This window comes from Corapipo altera, unplaced genomic scaffold, assembly GCF_003945725.1.
Source record: "Corapipo altera isolate COAL_440 unplaced genomic scaffold, ASM394572v1 2, whole genome shotgun sequence".
NCBI lineage: Eukaryota > Metazoa > Chordata > Aves > Passeriformes > Pipridae > Corapipo > Corapipo altera.
In genome coordinates, this window is record NW_020884890.1 from 2,901,747 (window position 1) to 2,928,982 (window position 27,236).

Here is a 27,236-nt window from a genome sequence, read left to right on the forward strand (position 1 = left end):
TGGAGGCAGAGGCCCCCGCCGCGCCGCGCGGCCTCACCCAGCCCTCGCCGGGCCGGACAGCGCTGGGCCGGGCCTGCCGCGGCGGCGGCGACGGCGGGGCCGCGGCCTGTGCTGGCCGGGCCTGTACAGGCGGAGGGGCCTACAGCACGGGCTGGGCAGGGAGGCGGGGCCGCCGCCCGCACTCGTGCGAAGGCGACCCGCGGTCCGGCTGCGGGCCGCCAGCCGAGCCCCAGCCGCCCCGCTCCGTCGGCCCGGGCGCGGCCTGGCGGTGCTGGCGCGGCTGCTACGGAGGCTGCGGCCCGCGGGCCCGGTCCGGCCGTGCCCGGCTCCTCTCCCGGCCCGTGACATGGCGCTTCGGCCTCGGCCTCGCTACCTCGCCCGTGTCCGTGCGGGACCTGCCGCAGGTTCCCTGCCCGAGCTGTGTCGCTTCTGCTGCGGGCTCCCCCACACCGCCTGCCCTGCCCCGCAGGTGCCACGTTTTGACCCTTCTTAGCAACGCTTGTCTCTTGCCACTCTCTGAGTCGCCGATATCTTCTTGCCCCATACAAACCCGAGGAACAAATACCAATTTAGATTCTGCTGTTCTTCCTGCTCGTTCTGACCTGTTCCGGGCTCCTCCTCCTGTCTCCCAAACTTAGCATCACCAAAAATTTCTGCATTTAACTGTTGCATATAGTAACTCACAGTAGGAAGTGCAGGAGAAAATGTGGTCGACAGCAGTACCTGGGGGATTCAGTGGCCTGGTGGTATTTCCAGATCCTATTCTGGGATTAAGTGCTCTTTCTGAGACAATGTGTCTGCACTTATTACTTGCTACTGCGATGCAAATAATTGATAACGCTCAGGCTTTAGTAGAGCCATCCCTCGCGTGACTGTGAGTGTGCATTCTCTGTGGTCTGCACAATGGAGACCTGTTAGAGCCGAGTGAGGAGTGTTTGGAAGAAGAGCACTTTGTGCAGCCTAGGTTGAGTTAGTAGAAATAGCCTATAGAATGAAGCATAAAAACGAGCAAGGAAAGACAGCAATATGGCGTGACAGGAGCTATACCATACAAATTGGAGTTGTGATATTGTCTTTTATGTAGCTGTTAATCCACTACACAATTTTTATACGTTTGCTTTTATAAAAACATATGCTAGTGTTGCTAAACAGTGGAAATATTTTAGGATTTAATGTAAGGATGGTAAACATATGGCATCTTTTTAATACCACTGATTCATACTTTGTTTTGCTTAATTAATCTCTTGCGGTTTGGGACACAATGTAAGGACGACCTGGAAAACATAGATATTTATATTTCTTGGAATAATTGGAGTGGCCCTTACGCTTAGTGTATATCCCACAATGAAGCTCTCCTTTTTGCTCTACCAAGTAGCTTCTGCTTTTAATTTCTGTAGTTGCCTTGAAAGACTATACATATAAATATGGAGTTCTGAACACCTGGTTTTTTTCAGCTATTATTGCCTGTTACTCAGTCATTCAGTTTTTATGTGCATTTTACATTTGCAAACCCTCAGAAATTTCAAGCAGCTGAAAGGGCACCTTTTGGTGCTGTGGCACAAACCATGTTGTCTAGATATAATTCAACACAGTTAGCTGAAGGAGTGCAATATAGTGGTAAGATGTTCCAAAGAGAACAGAAGCTCTAACACGTCTTACCTGACATCCCTCTTTAAAGAGGGGATTAGCTTTACTGCTGTTTTTGTGCTAAGAGTTGAGCTGATGTATGCTGTATGAATTTTTTATCTGTTATTTTAATGAGAGTTTGTATTTTCCTTGGTCAACCTAAGTATTGTTAAACCCAAGTTTTAAAAATACTAGGGGGATAGGTACATTGTATTAGAAGCTCTTTTTTTATGATAAGGGAATATTTTTGAAAGGTAATATTATGAAGTAGCAATGATGAAGTTCCCTAAATAGACATAGGAGTGCTCATTATACAGAAGCAAAAAGTGAGAAATGCAGACATTGTGCCACATCCACCTGAGTGGTGTCAATATAGCTGTGTGAGGGATAGTATATTTCCATTAGAAAACTTCATAAGGCTTAACCATTAAGGTTTTAACAATTTCTGAAAAAATTAAACAAACCCTAATTCTAATGTGTGTTTCCAGTGAACCATTATGAGAGAGACTGAGAAATTCAAAAGATATTACAAATGAAATTCTTCTCTGGGGTGACTGATAAATAATCAGTGTAACCTGTTACAGGGTTTAACGCTTGTACTATGTTGCAGGTGAAAATACTTGAAACAATTATTAAGGAACTCCAGGGTGGAAAGAGTTCAAGAGCATGACAGTAGTGATGGAAATATAATCTGCCTTTGTCTTTTTCTTTTTGGGAAATGTCTCTTGGTAGTGAGTTAAAAAATTCTAGAGGTATATGCAGTGATGAAGAGATTCATAAAATTATGTATAATCTTTAATTATGCTTAATTTTTTTGGGATTCAGGAGTACTTGCTGGTGGGACAGTCCAGCAAAGAAAAATGATGTACTTAACATTTCACAGTTTGAAGACTTTAAATTTCACATTTTATATTTACATATTCTACATTTCACAACATAAAGACATTTTTAAGACGTGACACAATTTCTAGTGTAGCACTATGTACCTCTTCTAGCTATAAAGTGAGGGTGAGGAATGTATTTTTTGGGGGAAGTTGCACTGTTCAAAACGTAACCGTTAAGATGATTTTCAGTGATCTGATAATTTGATATTGTATGATTAAGAAAAGGTTTCTTTGTACTCTTTCTGCATTTCTTTGTCTTCTAATTAAGTCCTTTTGTTTGAAATTTACTTTCACTTCCTGTTCACTGAAATGAGATACAGTTATGAGTGGTGAATGTAAGTATTTCATATAGGGAAGGTTTAATAAAGCAAATATCTTGAGCTCTCTGTCCTTCTCTTACTCCTTGCTATCATGATATTTCAAAGATCTGCTCTGTCAGTGAGGGGAGCAGCATATAACTTTAGGTTCTAGATAGATTTTGGGATGTGGTTGTTATTTGGTATATCTCTTGAGATTTTAGTAGCAAGGTGTGAAGTTTGAGTCAGTTGGTGTCTGAAGACTTTAGGGTGGGGGAACACAGAAATAGTATAAAAGAGCTGATTAAGAATGAAAGAAATGTTCAGATTTGCTTTCTTTGGTCTTTAGCAGGGCTTTGGTTTTGGTGCCGCTGAAAGCTAGATCATAAATTTTAAAAGAGGGATTAAGTTAATAAATACTAAATAGGGGATTTACAGCATATGGATATTCATGGGTTGATGTTTCTAAGTTTGTCAGTGTATCTGGTCTTCTTTTATGGCAATGCTGATGTTTCAAATAAACTTGTTGCATACATGTTGCTGTTAGGCAGGTCTTTGCCAGTGTCCTGTTTAAGGAGAGATAGATGAATGAGGAAGATCAAATTTGATGATGCTTAAAGACTAAAGGTCAGTAAACCATAGAACTGACCTTTTGGTCATTCCTTTGGATGGAATATCCGTTTTTTAAGTAGGGACACTGAAATTTTCTTTTAACAGTTCCAAACATGTTTTTGTGACTAGGTTGTAGTTCATGTGTTCATAAATCATATTGTTTATTTCATCAAAAATGTTTTGTCAGTTAATTTAATTCTCGAAGACCACCTCAGATGATGGGTTTTGAGCCAGCGTGAACCAGAGTAGAAAGCAGATTGGTGTTCGAATTCAAACTCACCAGAAAGTTGTCAAGTTTATGTCTTCTTCCACTGATGCACTGTCTGGTATTGATTTGGTTTTTTGTCCAGTGATGTATTTAGACTGTGAACTCTGTAAAATCTGTTACTACAGAAGACCTGGGTCTCAGTTGTGGCTTTTGGTGCTGTAATATCCATAAATGTTGTCACCAGGTGTGCAGCTTCTTAGTGCTTAAAACATAGATACACAGCAACTTAGCATTAATTTTCAATTAGGTGCTTGTGACCTTTCAAGTTTCGTGTGCGAGGGGGATTGTATGAGAACGTGTTGTGCATCAGGGCTTTGAAGCAACCTTCATTGGTAGGTGGGTTGTAAGTGTCAAGGTATCAGTGAGCCCATTGGGTGCTCTGACATCACAACTCCAGTGAACAAAGAGAAGCATTTGAAACTTTAGTGCTGTTTTTGGGTACAGTAGTTACCAAAAGACATGGGCAAGGGATTTTTTTTTTAAGATGCCTGTGTTATTAGCTAATTTCATGTCAATGAAAGTGCAGTTTCCCTCTTTTGATGAAAAGTTTTTGTTGGTTATTGTTACTTACTGATTCTTTTGTAACAGTGCTGGGTCAGCTTTTCCCATTTGTTTTGACATTAAGGTGGTATTCATGCAAGTAGCTGCATTCCTTTTGTTTGCTTTTCTGACCGGAGTTTACTACTGCTACATGAAGAAATAAACATAATAAGGATTGTTTATTGAGTCTGTTACTGTTGTTATTACTAGTCCTTGCTCCCAGTCACTTGGTGTGGGTAAGCACAAGAGACCAGGTCTTGTATTTTGAATGTTGTGATATTTCCTACATAGTCCAGTCAATAACTAGATTTACAAAAGCTTTTAAAAGCACCAGGCAGATTCAGTGAATTGGAAATGACAGACACTATTCAGAAAGATACATCAATGAAATGGAAGGAATTCTGGTATTGCTATGGTATCTTCAGCAGTTTCAGGCTCACTGATGCAGGTGGGTCAGTAAAGTAGATGGGATCTTCAACATCTAGGATTTTGAGTTGCCCAAATAAGCAGTGTGAGCTTTTTTTATTTTTTTGTTAAGTTCCTTCAGATTTTTACCCCTCCTCATTCCCAATTCTTGGTTGTATATACAATTTGTGATCATCGCTGCTTGAGGTGGATTTTAGATAAGAAACATGCTGAGGCAGTTGGATATCTCCACTAAACTATTTTTCTTTGTTGCAATAAGAAAATAATACAACAGGAACTGATGTAATTCTTTCCCTCTTTTGCAGACAAACTAAGAATGAAAAACCTTAAAGATGTACAGTATTTCGTGTCCAGATGCTAGTCTTCCTCCCCTTCTAAGATTAGTTTGAAAGGATATGCTTATTTGAGATATCTGTTTCTTTCCTTAGCAAGTGATCATTCTGGCTATTTGCCTCTTAATTTTGGAAAGTCATGTAGAACTGTTAGAGATATAATGAAAAAGTAGTAAATGGGGAGAAGATAAACATGCATAGCGATCCTACTGCATGTTTATTTTGTACCAGTATTGGTTATGACATATCTAGCTTAATTAATTCAAAAACCTGAAGAAATTAATTCCTTAAGTTGGAAGACTTAGACTGTAAAAGAAAACAATGTTGGGAGTATGAAATTTTATGGTAAACATAATGTGGGGAAAATTCCATGTTTAACTGTTGTGCTTTCTAACACAGTTTATAATGTTGGATCAATCACTTAGTGATGAAAGATGTTGGTTGGTGGGTTACTTCTTTGTAATTGCTGCAGTGTTACTTCTGTAATTGTTGCTCTTATTTTTGCAGTGGAGGGGCTGATTGAAACAAATCAGTAGCAAAAGTGTAAGAGAAATGTACTTTATTTAAGGAACTGAGGAGAATGCTCTCTATAATTTTAGCGTTTCTTTATGACGAGCTCTTATTGTACCCCCACTCTTGTCTGTGGCTGTGCTGTGGCAGTCTCAGTACCTGCCCTGATGCTCCAGGAGCCAGCAGGTGCGTTTCACTGAGCCTGGCTGGGCCTTGCTCCTTTGCCTCATTTGTGAACATTCCTCACTGGTTCTGCATGCAAATCGCTTTTCATATTCTGTTGCTTCTGATTAACTACCCAGTGGGAAAGCACTTCTGAATTACTGTGCGATGGGAGTACACTTGGTATGTGTGTGTCTGCTGTGAGTGATGCTGAGGCACTGGCCATTAGGGTTCAAGTGGAGGACACAGCTGTGTTCCAGGGTAGTAATACATTCTTCCTTTGAGGGATTAGACTTATTTTTGGAAATAAGTGATCATGAAAAACTTTACTGTGCTTTTACTGGTACCTCTGGCTATTTTTCCTGTTATTCAAAGTGTTTCAAATGCAAAATAAACCATTCAAAATTCATACACTTGAGGCACTGTGTAAGGGAAGATTTTTTTTTTTTGCAGCGACTGTTTCTAACAGTCATCTGTGTAGCTAAAGAACTCTGTCTTTAATCGTCAATCCCACAGATTCTACACTTCATGTGGTAGTTAATCTAGAATTGTTAGAAATAATTTTCTAAAATAGCTTGGTACCATACAAATTATGCAAAGAATTGCACAGCGGTTTCTTGAACCAGGTAAAGCAAAATTTTGATTTCATGTGGTTTACTGAGACAGCCTCTCTATTTTAAAAATTGTAGAACAAATCCTTTAATCTTAGATTTTGTGGTGGTAGGACTTATATGCAACCTCCCTTCTTTTATATCTGTACAATGACTTCTCATTGCAAAATTTGGATAGAACTTATACTTGATCATAGACTCATTCTTGAGAAATAAAGCTTTCAATAAAATTCCTCTTGAATTTTCTCCACTAGCTGCTTGCGCGTCACTGGAGGTGGCTGTGGCCACTGCACGTACAGTTGCTTTGACACTTTACAGTGCTTTCAGTATTCTGAATGGCTGCGTGGTAGTCTTGCAAAACTGTAGGTAATCTTTTTTTTCATCACATTACTGAAGACAGAAGTTAATTTCTGTCAGCAGCAATTTTTGTAGCAAGAATTAACATTCTGCTCGAGGTTTGCTACTTAACATTGCTCTTAAGTTCAGTGGTCAGCCCTGCTTTGGTAACAGTGATATTTGAGTAACAATTATGTAAATGTTCTCCTATCCAGAAAAAATCTTGAGATATTTTACTGTAAATGTGTTCAAAGCCTCTGTCACTTTTTAATTTTGGATACAAAAGGTTTCTTACATTCTCACAATACACAGGGGTTCTATTGCAGTGTCACTTATGCTTGTTAGTGTCAGGGTTCACCATCATATGGCTGTTACTGTTGTGCTCATGTAATATAAATATGAAAAAACCTGTCATTACAGGAAAGTGCTTTAAAGCACTGTATTGGGGCATTTGTAATTATTTTCTTACTTGGAGCCACCGCACTTCTTGTGGTTTATGCTGTGTAGTATCAAATTGTTGTAACTGCTTGGCATAATAATAAAAACAGATTGTACAGCGCAGCATAGTACCTGTTCTGTCAGTTTACTGCTTCATTTGTTACCAGATTTGGAAATTATAACTTCAAAAACGGTGTTGAATGCTATAGATGCTAGTGGGTGTGGTGTATATATGCAGATGCATTGCATTGCTTGATAAAAGCAGTCCATTTTTTGGTGAGGGAGCTTTCAAAGTATGATGTACCTACTGCTTAAGTCTATTACCTGCTTGCTAAATGCACCTGATTTGACCAGACTTTCCTTCATGCTGCCTGTTTGGTCAGTAGGACCTTGTGTATTAGAGTGTTCTGTTGTGGTTACTGTGTAGAAATTGTAAAGATGCCATGCTCTGCAAAGACACAGTGCCATACCTGACCATTTTTTTCTTCTGAGCTACCCTATGGGAGAAGGAAGAAAGACTGTCACATTTAAGAAAAAACCCACCAAAAAACCAACTAAATCCCACAAGCGAAAAAAAAACCCACCGTAAGGAAACCCACTCAAAATAAAACATCATGCTAAACCTGTAGTTTTTGTAAACTTGTGAAATAAAATAAGTTGCGTAACTATTTATGTTATACAGGTTGAAATTGTAGCAGAGCTCTTATATGTATCTGGCTGAGATATTCCTGGTTGATTGCTAAAACAAAAATGTCCCATTGATGCATACAAGGAAGCATACTTAGTGTTCTATTAAGCGTGAATAAGTACTGGATTTATTTAGTTGCAGGTTGCTGGAATAGTGATCTATAAAGTAATTCAAGCACTGCAAACTTTAATTCTCACTTGTCATTTTCCTTTAATTAGTGTGCTCATTCTAGGAAAAAAATCCTTTTTAATCTGTGGGAGGAGGATGATAAAGGAATGAGTAGGAGATTATGCGTCCTTTTTCTGTTTCCAAAAGCTTGAACAGCTTTGTGTGCCAAACCCAGTCTCCCAGACTGTTCTGTATGCCTAAATAAGCCAGGGACTACTGCACAACTCCATTTTCCTTGCCTGTTTCACCATGTTTATCATAATTATCTCTCACCACTCTAAGTATATGATGAGGAAAAACTTCTGAAGAAATGTTTTGTTGACTTTTTTCCCTTCTGCTGTGTAGTTATACATTCTTATTAGTTGAATCTCTGCTGCAATAGTTGCGTTTCTACTGCATTGCAAATAAGGTCTAGAAAACAGGGAATCCTTTGTAAAATGTAGATACCATCTTTGAATATAGTTCCTTAGGGTAAACTTCCAGAAATGTACCTAAATTTCTTCAAAATTGAGGTTTTTAAGAGACTACTGGCCCTTTTGAAGCCAGAGCAGAATTCTCAGATTTTCATATAAAATTTCTGTAATTTTATTGAATGTATTGATAGGTGAAAACTAAGAGAGAGAATACCTTGCTGTATAAAAGTAGTAACTTCCTGTAAGTACTTGGTAGTTGCTCTTTGAACAGAAATACAGTGTTTCTTAGCAGTATGTAGTAGTAGTGTGGCAGGCTCCAGAACCTTGTCAGCTCCGTTGATGTTAGTGGAAGCTGACCTCACATTTTTACATTTAAAGGTGAGGAAAGATGCGTGCTCACAGTGCTACTAAGCACGTTCACTTGTTGATTTCCTACTCCTCTGATGTCCCACTCCCTTGGGTTGGTTAAGGTTTAAACAAATTTTAGAAAGGAGTTATACATACTCTGTAGAAGTGACAGCACTCTGATGCTGATAGCAGAGATTATATTACTTAGCATGGAATTTCTTTTAAAAATAATCAGGGAGTTGATTTTTAGTTATGCAGTGGGCCATGCTAAACCATAAGCAGATTTTTTTTTTAAATTTTTTTTTTACAATTCTGAAATACCTTAAGCATTTTTTATAAGACACAAAAGCCAAAACAGTTTGCTGGTTTCTTAGGTGTTTTACAATTTGTAGCTTATTTTCTTATGGTATTTTTCTTGTCTTTCTATAGGGCTGAAAGACACACAGGAGTCTTCATGGATATAGTTGATACATTTAGCCATTTAATTCCTACTGAACAATTAGATGATGCCCTATTTCTAGGATCCAACCTGGAGAATGAAGTCTGTGAGGATTTTAGTACAAGTCAAAATGTCTTAGAGGATTCGCTGAAGAACATGCTCAGCGATAAGGATCCTATGCTAGGATCTGCAAGTGCCCAGTTCTGTTTGCCTGTTTTGGATAGCAATGGTCCCAATTTCCAGATGCCTTGTTCTACAGGTAAATCTTACAATTTTTTAAGATTACAATTTAAACAATTTAAAATACAGCTATACTCTACTTCTGACCTTTTTTTGTAATGTAGAAATAATAAGTTGGGATCTCTGTCTCCTTCCTGCCCTTTTTGATGCGCTGCTTACATGCTTGGCATGTAAACTGAGCAGTTCTTTTTAATTTTGTAGTGTAACAATAGAGGAGGGCTCCTGATGTGGATCACAAGTAACCTAGGCTTTGAGTGTGTGTAAGTTATTCCCAGTGAAAACTGTGATTTGTTTAGTGTAAGTACTGTACCTGATCACTGAAGTTACTAGTTGTCTTGAAAAATACCATATTTTTGGATTAGCAGTAGGAACATGAGACTTGTACAAATTACTACTCTAACCTCAGGATTATTCTGTTGGTGCTAGGCTGCCTGGTACTCAGCTGATTCAGGTGTTTTGCTTTGGTTGGCTTCAAAACCCTGGAGAGATAATACAATTTTGTTTGGAATACCTGATTTAGAACCAAAATAGAGTGAAGTTTTAAATAAAAATAATCTTAGGAGTTGTGGAGTAGTTTTGGAAGCTCAAAATACCAAAAAGGGATGATAAAAGGGATGATCCAATCACTAAAATTATTTATATTTATGAATAGTTGGAATAATTATACTGAATTTGGTGTAAGAGACAAAAATATAGTCTATTCTTAGTAATGTTCTTTATTTGATTGGAAGTTTAAAAAAATTATTCGTTAGGTTCATTACTGAGAAGTGTTATAGATTAATGCAGTTAACTGATTATATCAACATTTAACTTTTTATCTAGCTAGTAATAGGTAAATTCTGACCTTCACTAAATTAAGTGGTATTACAGCATGGAAAAGTGTAAATCAAAGATTATATTGATTAAGTAATGAAAAAGTTAACTACAAAGCTAAAACAAGGTACTTGATTCTTTTACTACTTCAGTAGAACATTCTTGAGGCCATTCTTAGTGCTTTTGTTTACCCTTACTGTAGTCTCTGTTCTTACACTTTCTTGTCTGTAACCCACCAAACAAAATTGTATCCCTTTTAATGTGCATAGGACTGTACCATGTACACGACCAAATCAAATTCCACCAAAGCCAGTGATGCACATTCTTGTGCTGTACTGCATCCTGTGCATCCTCCAGTAAACCTGTAGTCCATTTAAAATGCTGGATTAATTAATAGGGTGTAACTGGATATTTTGGAAGTTACGGAGAAACTTTTGGGGGCTTTTTGGGATATATTTCTCCTGAAAGTGATCAGTAGTCAATAATTAATACTATTACTATTTAAATCATCACAATTAATTTTTAAGGTCCATAAAAAGTAAGTGAGCTAATGCATTTACTTGGGGGATACTATTCCAGGCTGTCTGCAGACTAAGGGAATCAAAACTGATTTGATTTATGCTGAGTTTGTGAATTTAATGTTTTGTTTTTAAATCTGAAAGCAACAAGAACAGAGCCACATTTCAGGAAATAAACTAAACCAAGAAATTTGGAATTAATGTAGGTGTCCAAAAAGACATGAACTGTTCTTGCTGTTGTTCTTTGTAGGTCTCGGTAACAACTGTCCTTATTCTGATATGATAGGACTGCAGTACATACTTATAATTTTTTAGTTAAGAATAACGGTTATGACTTTGGCATAAACTTTCTTTACTTGTCTTTCTTCAGAGTTCATATAGTTTGTGATTTATCTGATTTGTCTGATACTGTTGATCTAACATGGCTGATGTAGTCTGCTGGTAAGAATGCTGTCATGCAAAATGATGGTACCCTTAAGAATTAACCCACACAAAACCTGTTTTTTCCAGACAGGTTAGATGGAAGCTCACCAATTTATTTAAAACTCTCACTCTCAATTTATTTATAACTCTCACCACAAAACTTACCTTACTGTATTTTTAGAACTACAACACTGATGGCATTTCTTACACTCTTGATTTCATTCCTGAAGAAAAGAGTTAATTTTTCCCAGAGGCACAGATTTATTTACCACAATTTATTCTAGACCTTCAAACAATACTTTGCACAACTCATACCTAGACTATTAAACAGTTTAAGAATAGGAGTAAACTACTCAGGGAAATTAATTCACAGGGCCAGCAGAGGACAGATTTATCATGCTTGCTGCTTCTTGAATAACTGGAATGTACTCTGCTTTGTAGAGTTGTTAAAGTGGTGAAGATTTCATGCTCCAGAGTATTTGATTGCTGTGAGCAAGCTGAAGAGATAAAGGTAATAATAATTGGACTGAAGAGGTGTTTTAGCTAAAATGGTATTAGGTCTTCTTGATAAAGTGGAGGAGCAGAAGGCATGGCTCACTAATACTTCTTTGAAAGCAGGTTTGAGCAGAGTTCAAGAGTATTTGGAAACCTGTGCACAAACAAGATACTATCTTTGTATGCCTTCAACCCAGACTGTTAACTGTGAAATTTCTTAAGTGAACATGAGTATATGTGAGTAGCAGAAGCCCTGAGAAAGGATTGTTTCAGGCCTACTTCTTACCCACATACCTGATTTCTCAGGATTGTGACAACATTTTCTCTGCTTTATTTCTGAGATCAGGTATTTTTGTCGAAGAACTCCACTCTTGATCTTAAGTTGGTTTTGAGTGTGGGTTTGTTTTTTGCTCTGTTTCTTACTGTTACACTGACATTAGTTTTTGTTGGGAGTTTTTACAGACCTAATCCAAAGTTATTCATCAACATGTCTTGCTCAGCTTTAGGGTTTATATTGCATCATGGACTAAGCTTTTTGTTAATACTAAGATCTTTTTACAGTTATCTGACTGTATGTGATGGACACTTGTAGCAATTGATTGTATGTCTTTTAAACAGTTCAAGTACATGTCTATAAGACAGAAACACATAGATTTTTGTGAGTTGAAGTTCAGTTTCCAGTCAATGCTTGTTAGAGGCATCTATCTAAAAAATGCAGGTTTTGTAATTTGAATTATAAATGTGTCTCTTGGGGAGAACAGTAACAAAATCATAGAATGGTTTGGATTGGAAGAGAAATAGAATGTTTTGGGTTGGAAGAAAAAGGTTGTCTAGTCCAGCCCTCCTGCAATGAGCAGGGACATATTCAACTAGATCAGGTTGCTCAGAACTGTGTCCAGCCTGACCTTGAAGGTTTCCAGGGATGAGGCATCTACCACCTGTCTGGGGAACCTGTTCCAGTGTTTCACCACCCTCATAATAAAAAAAGTTCTTCCTTATATCCAGTCTGAATCTACCCTCTTTTAGTTGAAAACCACTACCCCTTGTCCTATCACTACAGGCCATACTAAAAAGCCTGTCCCCATTTTTCTTAATAAGCCCCTTTTAAGTATTGAAAGGCCACAATAAGGTGTCCCCCTGTTCTCCATGCTGAATAACCCCAACTCTTTCAGCCTTTTTTCAAAGGACAGATACTCCAGCCTTGCATTCATTTTTGCTGCCTCCTCATGGACTTCAACGGGTCCATGTTTGTCTTGTACCGAGCATTTCAGTCAGCAGTACTGGTATATGACAGATAACAAGGAATATGACAATGCATGTTTGTTGTCTGTCTATTTGTAGGAAGAACTATATCACAACCAATAAAAATAATCTCATGTTTGTCTTGGCCTGAATCCAGATTGTTCTGGATCTAAGTAGTTTCCTCAGTTAGGTGACATTATTGGTCAGATAAAGACCAACAAAAGCCAAAGACAGAGTTGACCAAACTTGCTGAGCTTGCTCTGTAATTGCCACTGAGTAATAGAATGGGATTGTCTTTTTCAGATCTGATTGAATAATTACATATTTAGAGAAGACAGGATTCTTTGCAGGTGATCCTGGTAATGGCTTTGAGTAGAGGTAGAAGTAACTTTTTATGACCCTCTCAGAAGCTGGATAGAATAGGGGTCAAATTAACAGAGGTTATGCTGAAATCCTTTTAGAATGTGTTTGCAAAGAGTGACTGCTAAACTGCAAAGATGTAGTTAAGTTGCTGCTATATGGAGTTAGACTGAACAGGTTGCTGCTCTTATGGCACGGTTAGGAAGTTCTCTGTTATTTTTGTGAATCAAGGTACAATCCACAGGTTTTACTCACTGCAGCTCGTAGGAACTTAGCAGTAATGGAGGCCATTTCCTGTCCTGAAGTAGGTATTAGCAGAAAAACCCCTTGTTGATACTAGAAACTGATATAATTGTTCTCCTTGACAGTTAAAGGACAGAATTTGGCAAAATGAGACTTTTGAGAAACAAATGAAATCCAAGTTCTTGAAGCAATCAGAAGGGTCTCAAATCGTATTTTAGGTACCTCTCTGCTTCTTTTTATCAATTTAATCAGGTGTCTGTTCCTCCAAGCTCTGAATGACCAACATAGGAAAGCAGACTACATAGAACAGCTCTTGGCCATCTTAAATGTTTTGGTGGTGTGAGTGGATAGGGAAGTGTGGGTTTGGGGTTGTTTTGTTGTTTTTTCTTTCACTCTTTCTGAGCAATTCCTTGATGAGAAGTAGAAACTCTGAAGTTTAGATATGACATAACTCTTGAGAGCAACACATTTTTTTCAACTTTGTATGGTACCCTAGTGATGGGTTTTCTGTTTTGTTCTGTTCTTGCTGGAAGCTTAGCCACCTGTGAGCATAGCAGGTCAAAGTGGTCACATGTCAGTGAGCTAAATAATCAGCATTCTTACCAAATTGGTACTTCTCAGCTATCACGAGTTCTGCAGCTTTTCAGGATGTCATTTACTGGGGCAGTTTGATTTATTATACACATAATACAGGGACTGGAATTTTAATTGCCTATCATCTGGAGACATTTCTGGATTTCATATTAAAATAAAGCTTTTAACCAATTTAGTTTATGGATATGTTTATAAAATCAGGTATTTATCATAAATGGTGAAGACTGAACCTGTAAGAATGTACAAAGTGTGTTAGGGACATCTTTTTATTTGCCCTTTTTTTCCTGTCCCTCTGGATTGCTGCTGGGAAAGTGTTTCTCCCAAGTGTGGTCTGCTCTTTCTAGTTCTAGCCTGTGTTTTCATGAGTACAGTTGAAAGCAGTGTTACCTCTGCTAAAATCATGATCACCTGCTGAATCTTTGGGGCCAAACCAGTTGTTCTGACTAGAAATACTTCTTTAGCTAGTGTGCTGTCTGACTGTTAGGCATTTCAGGCTCTTTTCAGTAAAACCAAAGGTACTTGTATTTTTCCTCCTGCATATGAAGTAATTTTGAACATAATCTTCAGATTCCAGCCCAAAATTGGGTATACAGTTGTTTCTCTCAGTTTTCTTACCTTTTTATGCCTTCCTTCCTTCAAGCTGTCCATGTGAATAATTCCACAGTGTCTTGTGGCAAAGGTAGTAACTTTCCTGTATAAAATTTAAATTTTCTGTATTGGTATTGAGAACTTTGAGAATGTTTATTTTGCATGCTTTTCTATTTGTAGGTGGAAAACCACCTGTTTCCCCCATTTTAGGTCCTTCTTTAGATAAGTTCTCTCATTTGTAAATGCATGAAGACTCCCTTCTTAATAAAATGATTTAGTTTAAAGTACTTGATTTGGTGCTTTTACTTGGTGTTTTTACTTTATTGTTGAAATTTGTACTTCACTGCTCTTTATTTCCAAAGTAATAGGCTTATGTGGCTAAAGAACTACAAATCAGTAGGCTTGTGATGTAGCTCCATCTTTTTATTAAAATGAATATACAGTCTTCTGTCAAGATACATGCTTATTAAGTTTATTAATCCTAGTTGATTTTCATATGTCTTTTTTATAAAGACAGGAAAAATACCTCTTTACAATGTAGAGATTAATGGACAATGGGAGCAAATATTTAGTTAGTATTTTATACGGAACTTTGATTCGTTTCTTGCACTGGGCAGTCAGTACAAGGTCCGTACAGGTTAACAGGTTACAGTTCAACAGGTTACAGGCAAACTCTTGTAAAAGAGTTAGGATTTCATGTTTCTTTATGTAAGTTATGTCATCAGTCAACTAATTTTTCTTGATAATAAACTTTTTCATAGAAAAGAGTATTTTTAATTCTGTTTCTTGAACATATGCATCACAAATGTCAGTAGGAAAAAGGTTTTTATATAAAATATACCATCTTCATTTACAGTCTTGAGACGTAGTGATATTTTCAGTATCTACATATGTTTCATTTCTTTGCTGGAGTTTATTAGCTCTTCTGAAGACTTGCCTGGACAACTGTTAGTTGCTGTTTTAGACTGTAACTGTTTTTTTTTTTCATTGAAGCATAATGTTAGGTTATTATGTTTATATTCACATATAAAACAGTAGAAATTTTAAAATGTTCAACCATTTCCATATAATTTGTGACGCCTGTATGGAATCTGCTGTGAACTTGCACATCCCTGCTGTTAGTATGATTCATCTGGATATAGCATTTTACAACAATGCAAAGCAGAAACAGTGATATTCTGTTCCGTGTGGTTACCTAAGGAAAAGAAGTCCAGTGCTAACATCTACAAAAAAGAAATTTATTTCTACAGTTGAGATTTACCTTGATCAGTGTGTCAAAACTTTGAATATTTTTGTCTTAGTTGTGGCTGAAAATAATTAAGGGAATATTTATGTTAATAAAAATAAAGATTTATAAACGTCAAAATTTTTGAGGATGTTTTTAGGGGTGTTTTCTTCTCCTTACCTCCTCTTTCTCCTGAAAGTAAGGCTTGTTTTTCCTCAGTTTTACATTACTAAAGAATTAAAAAATGATTATGCTTTTGTTTTAGCACATGGAAAGTATTACTTTTAATTTGCAAGTAAACTATTTTTATTGTATGTTATTCTGTTATTGTATAACATATATAAAAATGAGTGAATAGTACAGCACAGTAGTTTGGAAATTTAGAACCTTCACATAGAGAGACTCAAAATAGTAAGTTGAAGGTCAGTGGTGCCTTTTCCATTGCATGGAAAATTCCACTAAATGTGATTCGTATTTTTCTTATTTTCAGTCCATTCAGTTGTACGTTGGTGTACAACTTTCCCTATTCAGATATGTTTTTCCTTTATTTTTTCTTTTTTATTCTTCTGATTTCTATATTTATTACTGAGATAATCTTTAGATATTTGTTACTGAGATCATCTCTATCTTTTTTTAAGTTCTTTCCAGTTTTGCTTTTGTTGGTTTACTTTTCCCAGTGCTGTTTCTCTACCTCCACTTCTCTTTCATAATTTACTTTCCTGGTCTCCTCTGTATCTATTGCTGTTTTCTGTCACTTCTCTTCCCAGCAGGGTCTGTGTCGAATGTTCCTCATCCGGGGGCCTCATGAGGCTGTCTGTACTAGCTGAGTTGTAGCTCAGGTGGTTTGAAATTAGCAGGATTCTGTGTTTCAAATTCCTCTGTAAAATTAAAGCTACTGCACAGAGTCTTGTAAGTATGAAAATGCTTTAATTCTAATATTTCAGACTGTCTGTCAATGGTGGACTGAATTGTCCCTTCTGTTATTAATAAAGGAGGGCGTATAAATTCAGTAACTTGAGCAAGAGCATTGTAAAACCTGAGGCTCTAATGTCAGCCTTGAAATATGCTGCAAAACTGTTTTAGAAGCTGTCTGAATAGTTTTTATTTTTTATGTTGTCTTCAGTAACTTAGTAGTTTGTTTCTACACAGAAGAAACAAAATTGAATCCAAGTCTCCTTTGTCACAGTCTGTTCCTGAAAACCGGTTTCATGTTTTGTAGGAACATCATGAGAAAACTAATACCAAAGTGAGGACCTGTTGGGAGGACATAGTCTTTGGAAACATAAGAATGGGCAGCTGGAGTTAGGGTGAGGGTCCATCTCGTTCAGTTTACCATCTTGGACAGTAGCCAGTATTAGATATGTAGGGAAAAATAAAGTCTAATGGGGCAGTTAAAATGCCATCTTTTTGCCAGTGTGTCCTTCCCAGTATGTAGCTTATAGCAAATAAGCGATTAGGGAACACTGCTGAGTGGAGTAAGCCCAACATTATCAGTCCCCTGCAGCTTGTGTGTTATATCTGTGTATGTCTGTACACATGCACAGACGTAAAGGAGGCTCTCGATTGGAAAGCGGAAGCTCCCAGTAGTTTCTGCAAACACGCTTTTCCTTGTAACTGGTGTGTACAGTTCAGTGCCTAAAAATAATGGTTAAAATAAAATGAATGACGATGAGTTGTCAGCTTAAGAAACTTCTGGCTTTCAGCTCCTGGCAGCCGTCTAATTACGGAGATCCAGAGTGCTGATTGCTGGGTGCCAAGGTCAGCCTTCCTTAAGAGGCTGTTAAAAAACTTCCTAATATTTGAACTTTTGACAGGTTGCTTGGTTGCTTTACTTTTTTATTTCTTCATGGCAAGTGATTTTAGATTGAATTACAGTCTTGATCAACTTAGTTATTCATCACTGTTTGGCTTTAGCAGTGTTTTGCAGCTTCCAGTTTTGTTATTTTCAAAGTATGTAAAGCCTTCACTAGAGCGTTGTTTTTTTAAGTTGCAGTAACATTAGACTTGAAAAGAGAAGGAATTGACAGACTTTCTGAGATAAATTAAACCTTTGAATTTTTAGACTAACTTCTTGCTTATTTTGACTTCTGTGGCGGGGGTATTAATTTATATCAGTTTTAAGTTAGCAATTGTTAAAATTTTTTAGATATATCTCTCCTATGAGTTTATCTTAAAAATACTTCTAGGTAGGTGTCTGAATAGTAAAAAAAGGCTTATTTGGTTGACTGGAGTCTGTGTTGTACTTGTCAGACCATCCTACATGTTTTATAGAATCACTTGGGTGTTTGGCTTGATCTCACAAACTTTGCATCCCACGAGGACCAGGATTCATTAATCACACATAGGATCTTGGGACAGGAGAGGTTACCACTGCAGAACCAAACTTTAAGCAAGTGAGGAGAATGGCTCCTACAGTGGCCTGACTGCTTCTTAAGAAACCTGTTTTCAGGAGCAACTTCTGGGATCCTTCTCAGGTTAGTGGAAGATAGGAATTCACTGAAGACAATGTTCTCTGTCTCTCCTGGGAGACTAGGTGCTTGCTGCACTTAATGCTCTTCCAAAAAGGCATTGCAGATCCAGATATGTGATGTGGTTGGGACTTAAAACTTTTAAAATTGTATCCTATGAGAAAACTGTGATTTTAAACTATGCACTCCTGGATCAGCTCTTTCTGCTGTTTACCTTTCTTCACTTTTTCTTAGGTGGGAAGGGACAGTGAGGGACAGCTGATCCTCTAAGACTGGGGACCTTCCTGTGGCAAAAAAAAAAAACCAAAAATGTGAGTCCACAAAAAAGCTATAAGGACTGTCTACAGAAATTTTAAGCTTTGGGTGATAGCTTCTTCTGCACTGAATCTGCCTCACATGGGAATTTTCTGTCCAGCATTTCTTCATTTCCCCCCCCTTTTGTTTGTTTTTCGGTGACCACTTTATTTATTTTTCCCTGTTTTGCTCAGCATTACAGCAGCAACATTTTTTGATAATTTTAAGTTTTAGGCTCTTTCTTGTTTGTTTGTTTTTTCCAGTGATTAGCCTGGATGATACTATGGATGAAGAAGGAGTTAAAGAGAGTGGTAATGACACCCTTGATGATGATGAGCTTGTTTTACCTCATAGGAATTTGAGGAGTCGTGCTGAAGAAACATCAGTCACATCACCGAGGAAATCACCACGCTTAATGGCACAAGGTGATCACAGATTATATGTTTGCATGTTTGAAGTAAATTAAATCTTTACAATCCCACCCCCCAACATTTATAAATGTAAAGTAAAGCTTTGCTATTTGGTTGTGTGAACTCAAATACAGACACTTCCCCTTTCATGCACTGCAGCTAAAAGTTGGCATCCATAGGGTATGACTCTTTAAAAAATTCTTAAAAATTCTTCTTTAAAAAATACTTAATGTCTTCCTTGTACCTTGTGGTCCTTAAACTAATTTTTGAGACTTTGATGCTTTTACCTGCATCAAATAGCACTGTGGTTCCACACCAACAAAAGCATGGTAGAGTAGCAAATCCACATTGTAATATTATGCTAACATGTCTCTATTTTCAATTAAAATTTTAATTCTATTTATTTTTATTTGGGTATTTTCTCTTTGCTTTAAATTCGGTTATGGTAATTGCAGTTATAAACTCTTTCATCAAAATATCTCAATATACTTAATGAATATTAAAATAAAATATTTAAATTCTTTGTGGTAGCTAATTGGTTATAGTTAGGGCTTTTCTAACTTGTTGAACTAGTGGAGTTATTTACCACTCTGCTTTTATCCCCGATAGAGCAGGTTGAGTTAAAAAGATAAAATTACTCAATATGAAGATCAAAATTTAAATAAGAACCTGTGGTACAAAGCTGGTGAATATACATTTTAAAAAGGCACTAAAATGGTTTCTTGTTTAGGAAATGTAAGAGATGTCATCAAGTGAGAGTGTGACTGGATCTTGGATTCATAGACTGTGTTCTCTAAAAACTTTTTAAACTTCATAGTTATACTTCTAATCACAATAGAACTTGTGCAAATTTTGTTTGAGGCAGAAAAGATTGAGTGGTAGAAAAGTGCAGTTAGTTTTGATTGGTTTTTTTATCATATATTTTGTTTTATATATACTACTCAGAACTTTCATAGCCTTTGGAATAACGAGATTTTACATCCAAAATTGAAATGCAAGTATTTTGAGTTAGTGGGTTGTTTTTGAAGTTTAGTAAACAACTAAGTTTTAAGTTCTCTTTGTGTCCAGTAACCTAAATCGGGGTAAATCAGTTCTATTCTAGGTAAATCTTGTGTTTGCAAAGAGAAGAAAGATGAATAGCTAAGACACTTTCCTTTTTCCCTTCCTAGAATCAGTACGGAGTCTCCGACAGAGCACCCTGGCCAAGCGTTCGAATGTTGCTCCTCCTGTTAGTACCAAGAAATCGTCTGTAAAAGGTGGATCTACTCCAAAAAGTGGACAGAAACGAGAGAGAAGTCCAGTTAAAGAGACAGATGTTGCTGCACCCTCGAAAGTAGAGCAGCCTAAAGAGGTTAGGCGTAGTACAAGACGATTAGGACAGATAGAAGGAACAGCGGCAGTAACAGCATCCCAAAGTAATACAAAATGTCTGCCTGGTCCTGAAGATGTGAATGAAGTAAAGTCCGAAACCCTTGATCAGGCAAAAGTCCAGGAAACATCCCAAGAGTTAAGTTGTGCTAATTTTACAGGAGCCTGTTCTCCTTCTGGAGAAACAAAGGAAATAGCAGAGGCTGCAACAAAGACTGAATCTGGGAATGATGAGCCAGTTTGTTCAGTATCTGCAGATACTGAAATGACTCCAGTTAAAAATGAGTCAAATGATGTGGTTGATTCAATGGACTTGGGAAATTCTTCAGAAGAAAAAGCTGATGATAATAAAGCAGAGGAATCAGAGAAGAAAACAGAAGAGCATGATGAAATTGGAGTAACTGGAAAAGCTAATGATCCATCTAGTACTTGTGTGAATCCAAATGAAATTTGTGACACCATTTCAGATTTGTCTAGCTCTATAAAAGAGGGGGTTGATTGTAGTTTAGGTTCCCACAATGTGGAAGTTCTTGATGAAAATACACTGTCAGTAAAGAAATGTGTAACAGAAACTGGAGATGATGACAAGGGAGTGGAGAAAACTGTAACTCCATCTGAGAAGCTATTGGACAGTACAGAGTTTGATAATAAAGACTTAAAAAGCAAAGAGTTGACTTCTGCCGACCCAGGAAGTAGCATTTTAGAAAGCAGTGTTCTTGACCAAACAAACCAAAACGTACAGGATCAGATCAGCAGTATTAAAGTAGAAGGCCCAGATGCATTAAAATTTCAGGATGATGAGAAACAAATTAGCATTCCAACAAAATGTGAAAAGAACATTAGACCCCGGCATAGTAAATCTGTAATACAGAATAAACAAAATCTGACTGCAGACACTCGGCAGAAATCGGGTACAGTGCAACAAGAAGTGATGCGTTCAAGAACGCGAGCTGGTGTTACTGCTTCGGGTCTTCACAGTCCATCTTCAGCAGGTCTGAAGCGGAATGCAGATGAGCAAGAGAGTCATCAGCATCCGAATAACCCACTTAAAATTAGGAAGAAACAATCTGATCTGAGTTTGAAAGCAAAGAGCTGTGTTTCAGGAATGACCATAAAAAAGCAGAGTAATACGTTGCTGAAGAAAATACCCCGAGTCCAGGCTTCTGGGCAAGCACAGAAGTCATCAGTTCAAAGAGCAAGTGAGAAATCTCCTACTCTTCAAAGCTGTCCTAAAGATACCCACCACTCTGTGCATTCGTTGTCAGGGCATGTTTCAAGTCTTGGTCAGAAGCAAGCCCACGGGCAGAAACACCAGCTTGCAACTGGGCTAAAAACAAATAGCTCCACAAAGGAAGAGACAGAGACGAAAGATCACCCTGTTGTAGAACATCTGAAAGAGGATGATAAAGAAAAAAACAAATCAAAAAGAAATGATAAGACTCTCCAACCTCGCCAGAGAAGAAGTAGCAAAAGTCTTTCGCTTGATGAACCTCCATTGTTCATTCCAGATAACATTTCAACTGTTAGAAGGGAAGGCTTGGAACATACCTCTGCTAGTGAAAGTAAACATGTTTGGGTGCCCAGCAAGCAGTGTGGCTTTTGCAAAAAGCCACATGGCAACAGGTGTGTGTGGCTTTGTGTCTTAGGAAATTATTATTGGTCTCGAAAGATAATTTTTTTTTCCTCTCCCACCAAATGTTTCGTGCTGCTGGTGCCAAAACAAAAAATCATAGCCTTGTAATGGAAACCTGTGTGTCATACTGTCAGTTAATTTCCTTTGCACTAATACACTTTTTTTTTAGTGTTTTAGATAGAGCATTAGAAACTGGTTTAGCAAGAAGTTTGAATATAAAAGTTTTATTATATGAATACATTTTTTGATAAATGTATAATTCTGCTATGCTGTTAAATTATGCGCTTTAAACTTGACTTTTTTTCGTAGAAAGGAAATGAGACTAAGATATCTATGTTCCAGATTGTAATTTCCTTCTTTCCAGAGACCTCTTAAGTTGAAGGATCACCATCAAACAAAAAAAAAATCAAATAGTTGTTTACATGTGATTTTTGTCTGGTACAAGTACAATTCTAATACCTAGAGATTCGGAGGGTTTTTTTTCAATTTATGTAATCATTGCTGTGAGGCTTTCATGTAATAGTAATTAAGTAGTTGGCAGGGGGTGGGGACAGGAGAAGGAAGAACATCAGTCTCAAAAAAAACCCCATAAAACATCCATGTGGGCATATCTGAAATTGCCTTTAAACCTAACAATGAGGGAGTTTTCATAGTTGCAGTTGTACCTGCTAGCTTACGTTTGTTTTTTTAATATCAAATTGAAGATGATTCTGATTAGTCCTTTGCTTATGTGAAAGTTTTAATAGTAATTTTCAGTGATTGTGCTTTAGAACTCCCTACATCACACTGAAATATGGAACAATTACCTTTGGTACCTGAGGGTTTTTCTTAGCATTCATAGTATTTAAGAAGAGCCCTTGTTAGCTTTGAGTTACTATATCATATTTGATAAACAAACACCTTAAAATTCATTTGCTGTGCAACTATAATGACCACATCAATGTGGCCTATGAAAAGAATTAGCAGTAGGTTTGCTGGATATTTTTAAAGCAAAATATATATATTTAAGATTTAAACTTCTTGATAGCTGTTAAAAACTTAGCTTTGAGTTGAACTTGTCCTGCATTCTTTCTATATTTACTAATATTTTAAGCATTCTATGGGTTTTCTTTTTTGAATGTCTTGTTGGAGTTCAGAAAGTCTTGATTTTTATTACTAAATGGATCTAACTGGTATGGGAAGATGCGGCAGTAACTCCGAACTAAATCCACTTATTTTAGTTTATGAAGTCAAAGTCATGTTACAGAAGATACACATATATGCATTGATACAGTATTAAATGCAATTAACCCAATTTTGCATTTCCAACTCTTAGTGCTGCCAGAATTGTGTAGTGGATGAATCACCAGCTGAGGTTGGATTGAGAAAGCCCATGAGTTGCCACAGATGGTGGTTATGGGTATCCTCATTTTTGTGAAGTCAGTCTTAAGTGTTTTAGGTTTTTTGTATTGTAATTGTGTTATTTTATGTGCTTTCATTGCAAAACGACACAACTGACCCTTTCAGCAGAAGATCAGATTTGCTAAATCTGTAGAAAGATATTTAGTACATAAACACAGAATTTTTGTGTATAGAATGTGACTGAGACAACGTGAGGGAGCTTGTGGTATTGAGCCCTGTGCCTAATAGCAGAAGATTTAAGACTGTCAGTGCAGCACATTTATCGTCACTAGTCTTAAGTACTGAAGTTTTAATTTACTCAAATTACTTTTTTTTTGTAGTTGTATGCTACAAATAACTGAAACCTTTCAGATTCACTTGCTATCATTAAGATACAAGAGGAAGCAAAACTTTTATCTCAAGTGCCTTGTCATTTTGTCCTTGTTTAATTACTGATGGAAGAATAAGAAAACACTTCCAGTGCACTGCAAAAGAGAAGAAGTGTAAGATGATAAGTTTCAGTTCCCTCTCTTGAAAAACCATCAAAACTATCAAAATTTACTCTAGGGAAAGGTTTTTTTCATTTACTTTTTGGATTACTTTTCAAGCAGTTTTTGTTTCCCTTTTGAAACATCTTACCTAGCCTCTTTCCCTTTTTTCTCTGTTCATTGTGTAAGGGAAGATGAGAAAGTGTGAGACACAAATACTGTCAAACGACTGTAGGTTCAACAAATATCAAGGGCAGAGCGAAGGTCTGAAAAAACATATGTAGTTTTATCCTGATCTAATGTTATTTCAACTTTAAAAATTTTTACCAATTTGGTAGTACAAATTGCTTGTAGAAAAAGAAGTTGAACTGAAGTTGCAGCCCCAAGTTGAGAAATAATGTGCAAGGAGCTTTGCAGTATGTCATGTTAACGGAGCATGTTAAAAAATTCAGGGTGCGGAATAGTAGTCACTTGAATCTTTTTGTATTGCCTGTAATAAATGCAGAGCCACTAACTTGTTGTTACTGTAGTACCAAGCTTGGAAAATTGATTCAGGTTGAAGGTAATGTCTGGAGATCGTGTCACCATGTGTACAGATTTTTTTTCTTTGTGTACAGATTTCCAAAAGGACCACGCTTACGTAGACCTTATATGGCCCCAGAGTAATCCTACTGTGCCTGCTGGAAGCACAGTAGAAGGATGGTACTTTTATGTTGTTTTACTTCAGATCAGCACCTGAAAGTTGGAGTCATTTATATTTTTAGGAATACATACAATAATTTGTTGACCACATGCAAAGTGAAAATGTGCTTCCCTTGCCCTGCAGATACAATGGATTTGGCTGGGACAGGAGGAATCCCATTTTACAGACATTCAAATTGCATAATCAGAAAAGTTCACAAGTTATAACGTGTCTTGCTTTGTAAGAGACAATGCCTGTTTTCTTTCTGTTAATAGATCATCATTCTTTGGCTCTTGGACTTTGAACAATGACTATTCATACTCTGTTTTCCACTTGTCTTTGAGTTGGTAGCTGTAACCAGCATAGCTGTGTTGTATCTATGTTTTCATTACACAGAGAGTGAGTTGTCAATGTTTGGCTTTAGGACTAATTCTTTCAGTCTGTTTGCTTGATGTGTTGTGACAATTTCCATTCAGAGATATACATTTTCTACATAACTAAAAGGAATTGGTTTTTTGTATGAAAACTAAACCTTGTGTTTCTGGGCAAGTCAGATAATGATGATTTAACTTTTTGTAAACTTCAGCACATCTGAAAGGCGTTTTTTTCGGTGAAAGGTTTGAATTGTTGTTACAGTATTGTTTTCAACATGTTTGACATTGCCAGTGTGTTCCCATATTGCTGTCAGATGTTTTCTCATCAACTAATAACAAATCATATGCATAAATTTTAATTCATCTATCTATATATGAAATGTGTATGGATATATATACCACATAAAAAATGTTACAGACTGAAGTTACTACTCAGATTCTTAATGAATGCAAATGATGTTGAAAATATTAAACTTTGTCACAGATAGTTACTTTTCCTGAAGACAGATTAAAGATCTTTAAAGATAGTTGAATCTTAAAAATAATATTTAATTTCTTGGCAAAGTGCTAGATGAAGATTGTAGCTCTACAGACATTGAGAAATCTGCTAATGTAAGATTTTTTGTATGCATCCTTCTGGTATAAGGGCTCATGTTATAAATTTCTCTGGTTTTCAGTGAAGATGTTCGCGTTCTCTGCAAGCTGGGGGGCTGAATAATTCCTTCCTTGTACAAAACCTTACTAATGTTTTTCAGATTATCTCCCTTGTCTGTAGTCTGTCTTCTTTAACAGAATTTCTGTCAATTTTGGATTAATAATTCATAGTACATAACTTGAGATGCTATTTCTAAGCAAATGTTCTAGAAAGCATTATCTCAAGGAAAATGTGTAATTTTAGTTTGTTGCTAGTGACTTCCTCTTTTGATTACTACAATTCCAAGTGAGATTTTTTTTTTTAATAGACTGTGGGAGTTTGAGGATTCTCTGTTATTGTTGTTTTGTGGGGTTTTTTTCTGTTTTTGTTTTGTTGTTGCTTGAGATTTGATCATGCAGTTTGTGTGGTCAGACATAAACCGACGTTCTCAGACCTTGCAGAAAAACTAAGTGATGTAGGACTAGAGTTTTGCTTAGGGTCTTCCTTTTCCCCACATTTCAATTCTGCTTTAATATAGAGGAAAAGTTAGTAATGTTGTACAAGGTGATTAATTGGGAAGTGCAGAGGTTGATTTAGCAAAGATATAGTATTTCTCATCTCTTGCTTTGCACGTCATCATTAAAAAGTTTCTTCACAAATGTAATGCAGAAAAGTACTTTGGCTGATGGTTGGAGTTAAAAAAAATCTGCAAAATGTTTTTTCCTGTACTAAGGATTATTATTAGGACATTTGTATTTTGAAAATAGTGCTAATTATCAGTGAACTATATTGGAATCAGGTTATCATACACTTTGCACAACCAGTACAAAAGAGAAGGAGGCTCTTTTGTAAAAAAGAAGGCTGAGGAAGGAGTTTAAGGCTCCAAACTTATTATGATTCTTAAATTACATGTGCACTTTTATTTTAGGGTGTATCATATATAGTAAATGATCTGTTGTGAGAACATTCTTCAAGAGGAACAATAATTATAATAATAATGGTACCTTAATTCTAGTTAATGTTCATTGAATAGTATGAGCATGCTAAACTGCAGATTATGCAAGATGTCATCAGTTTACAGTTATGGATGATGCTTTTAAGTTATCTGCCTTTGTTACTACTTTCTTCCACTGTGAAAAGCCTTGCAATATTAAAAGCTATCTTACTTGTCCACCCACAGCTGAATGGCAGTATAAACAGAATAACATTGTAATGTATAATTAACAAATGGAAGGACTCCACTGTGATTTATATTTACAGTTATACAGATTATATTATTATACTGTAGTATTGGTAGGATTATTATTAATACCTGTAGCATTAGGGAGTCAGGCAAATGGATACCATAAGTTGTCTAAAACAGGGTTTTGTAAAAGATGTGCATAAATATATACTACTTATAAATGCAGTTTATAGAGTGTATGACACTGATCCTGCAAGATGCAACATGTGGATAGAATCCACTGGTAATGAAGCTTCCCTTAGTGATTTTTTTTTTTGGTATAGATTTGTAACTAATTTTAGGAAATGTACTCATTTTTTCAATGTTTTTGGGAAGTTCAGTGGTTTTGGTTTTGCTGTTTGGCATGTTTCATGAATTTACCTTTGGTTTAAAAAGCATAAGGTTGCTTGTCTTCTTCCTGCTTCCTTTTTGGAGAGGTTCCTGT

The 27,236-nt window shown here is 36.8% G+C and overlaps 1 protein-coding gene across 6 annotated transcripts in view; it reads left to right on the forward strand.

The window, feature by feature from the left end:
- PHF3 (PHD finger protein 3) overlaps window positions 1-27,236 on the forward strand; it is a 51,953-nt gene that overhangs the window by 812 nt on the left and 23,905 nt on the right. The window contains exons 1-4 of one of the 6 annotated variants that reach the window (XM_027644950.1): window positions 9,251-9,356; window positions 18,541-18,617; window positions 18,864-19,025; window positions 20,180-22,001. In XM_027644950.1, the coding sequence (XP_027500751.1) occupies window positions 18,884-19,025; window positions 20,180-22,001 (1,964 nt within the window). In that variant the 5' untranslated portion in view covers window positions 9,251-9,356; window positions 18,541-18,617; window positions 18,864-18,883. Of the gene's footprint in view, window positions 1-9,087; window positions 9,357-16,652; window positions 16,748-17,997; window positions 18,313-18,540; window positions 18,618-18,863; window positions 19,026-20,179; window positions 22,002-27,236 lie in introns of those variants that run through there. The other 5 variants (XM_027644953.1, XM_027644952.1, XM_027644949.1 and 2 more) reach the window with 5 other exon arrangements.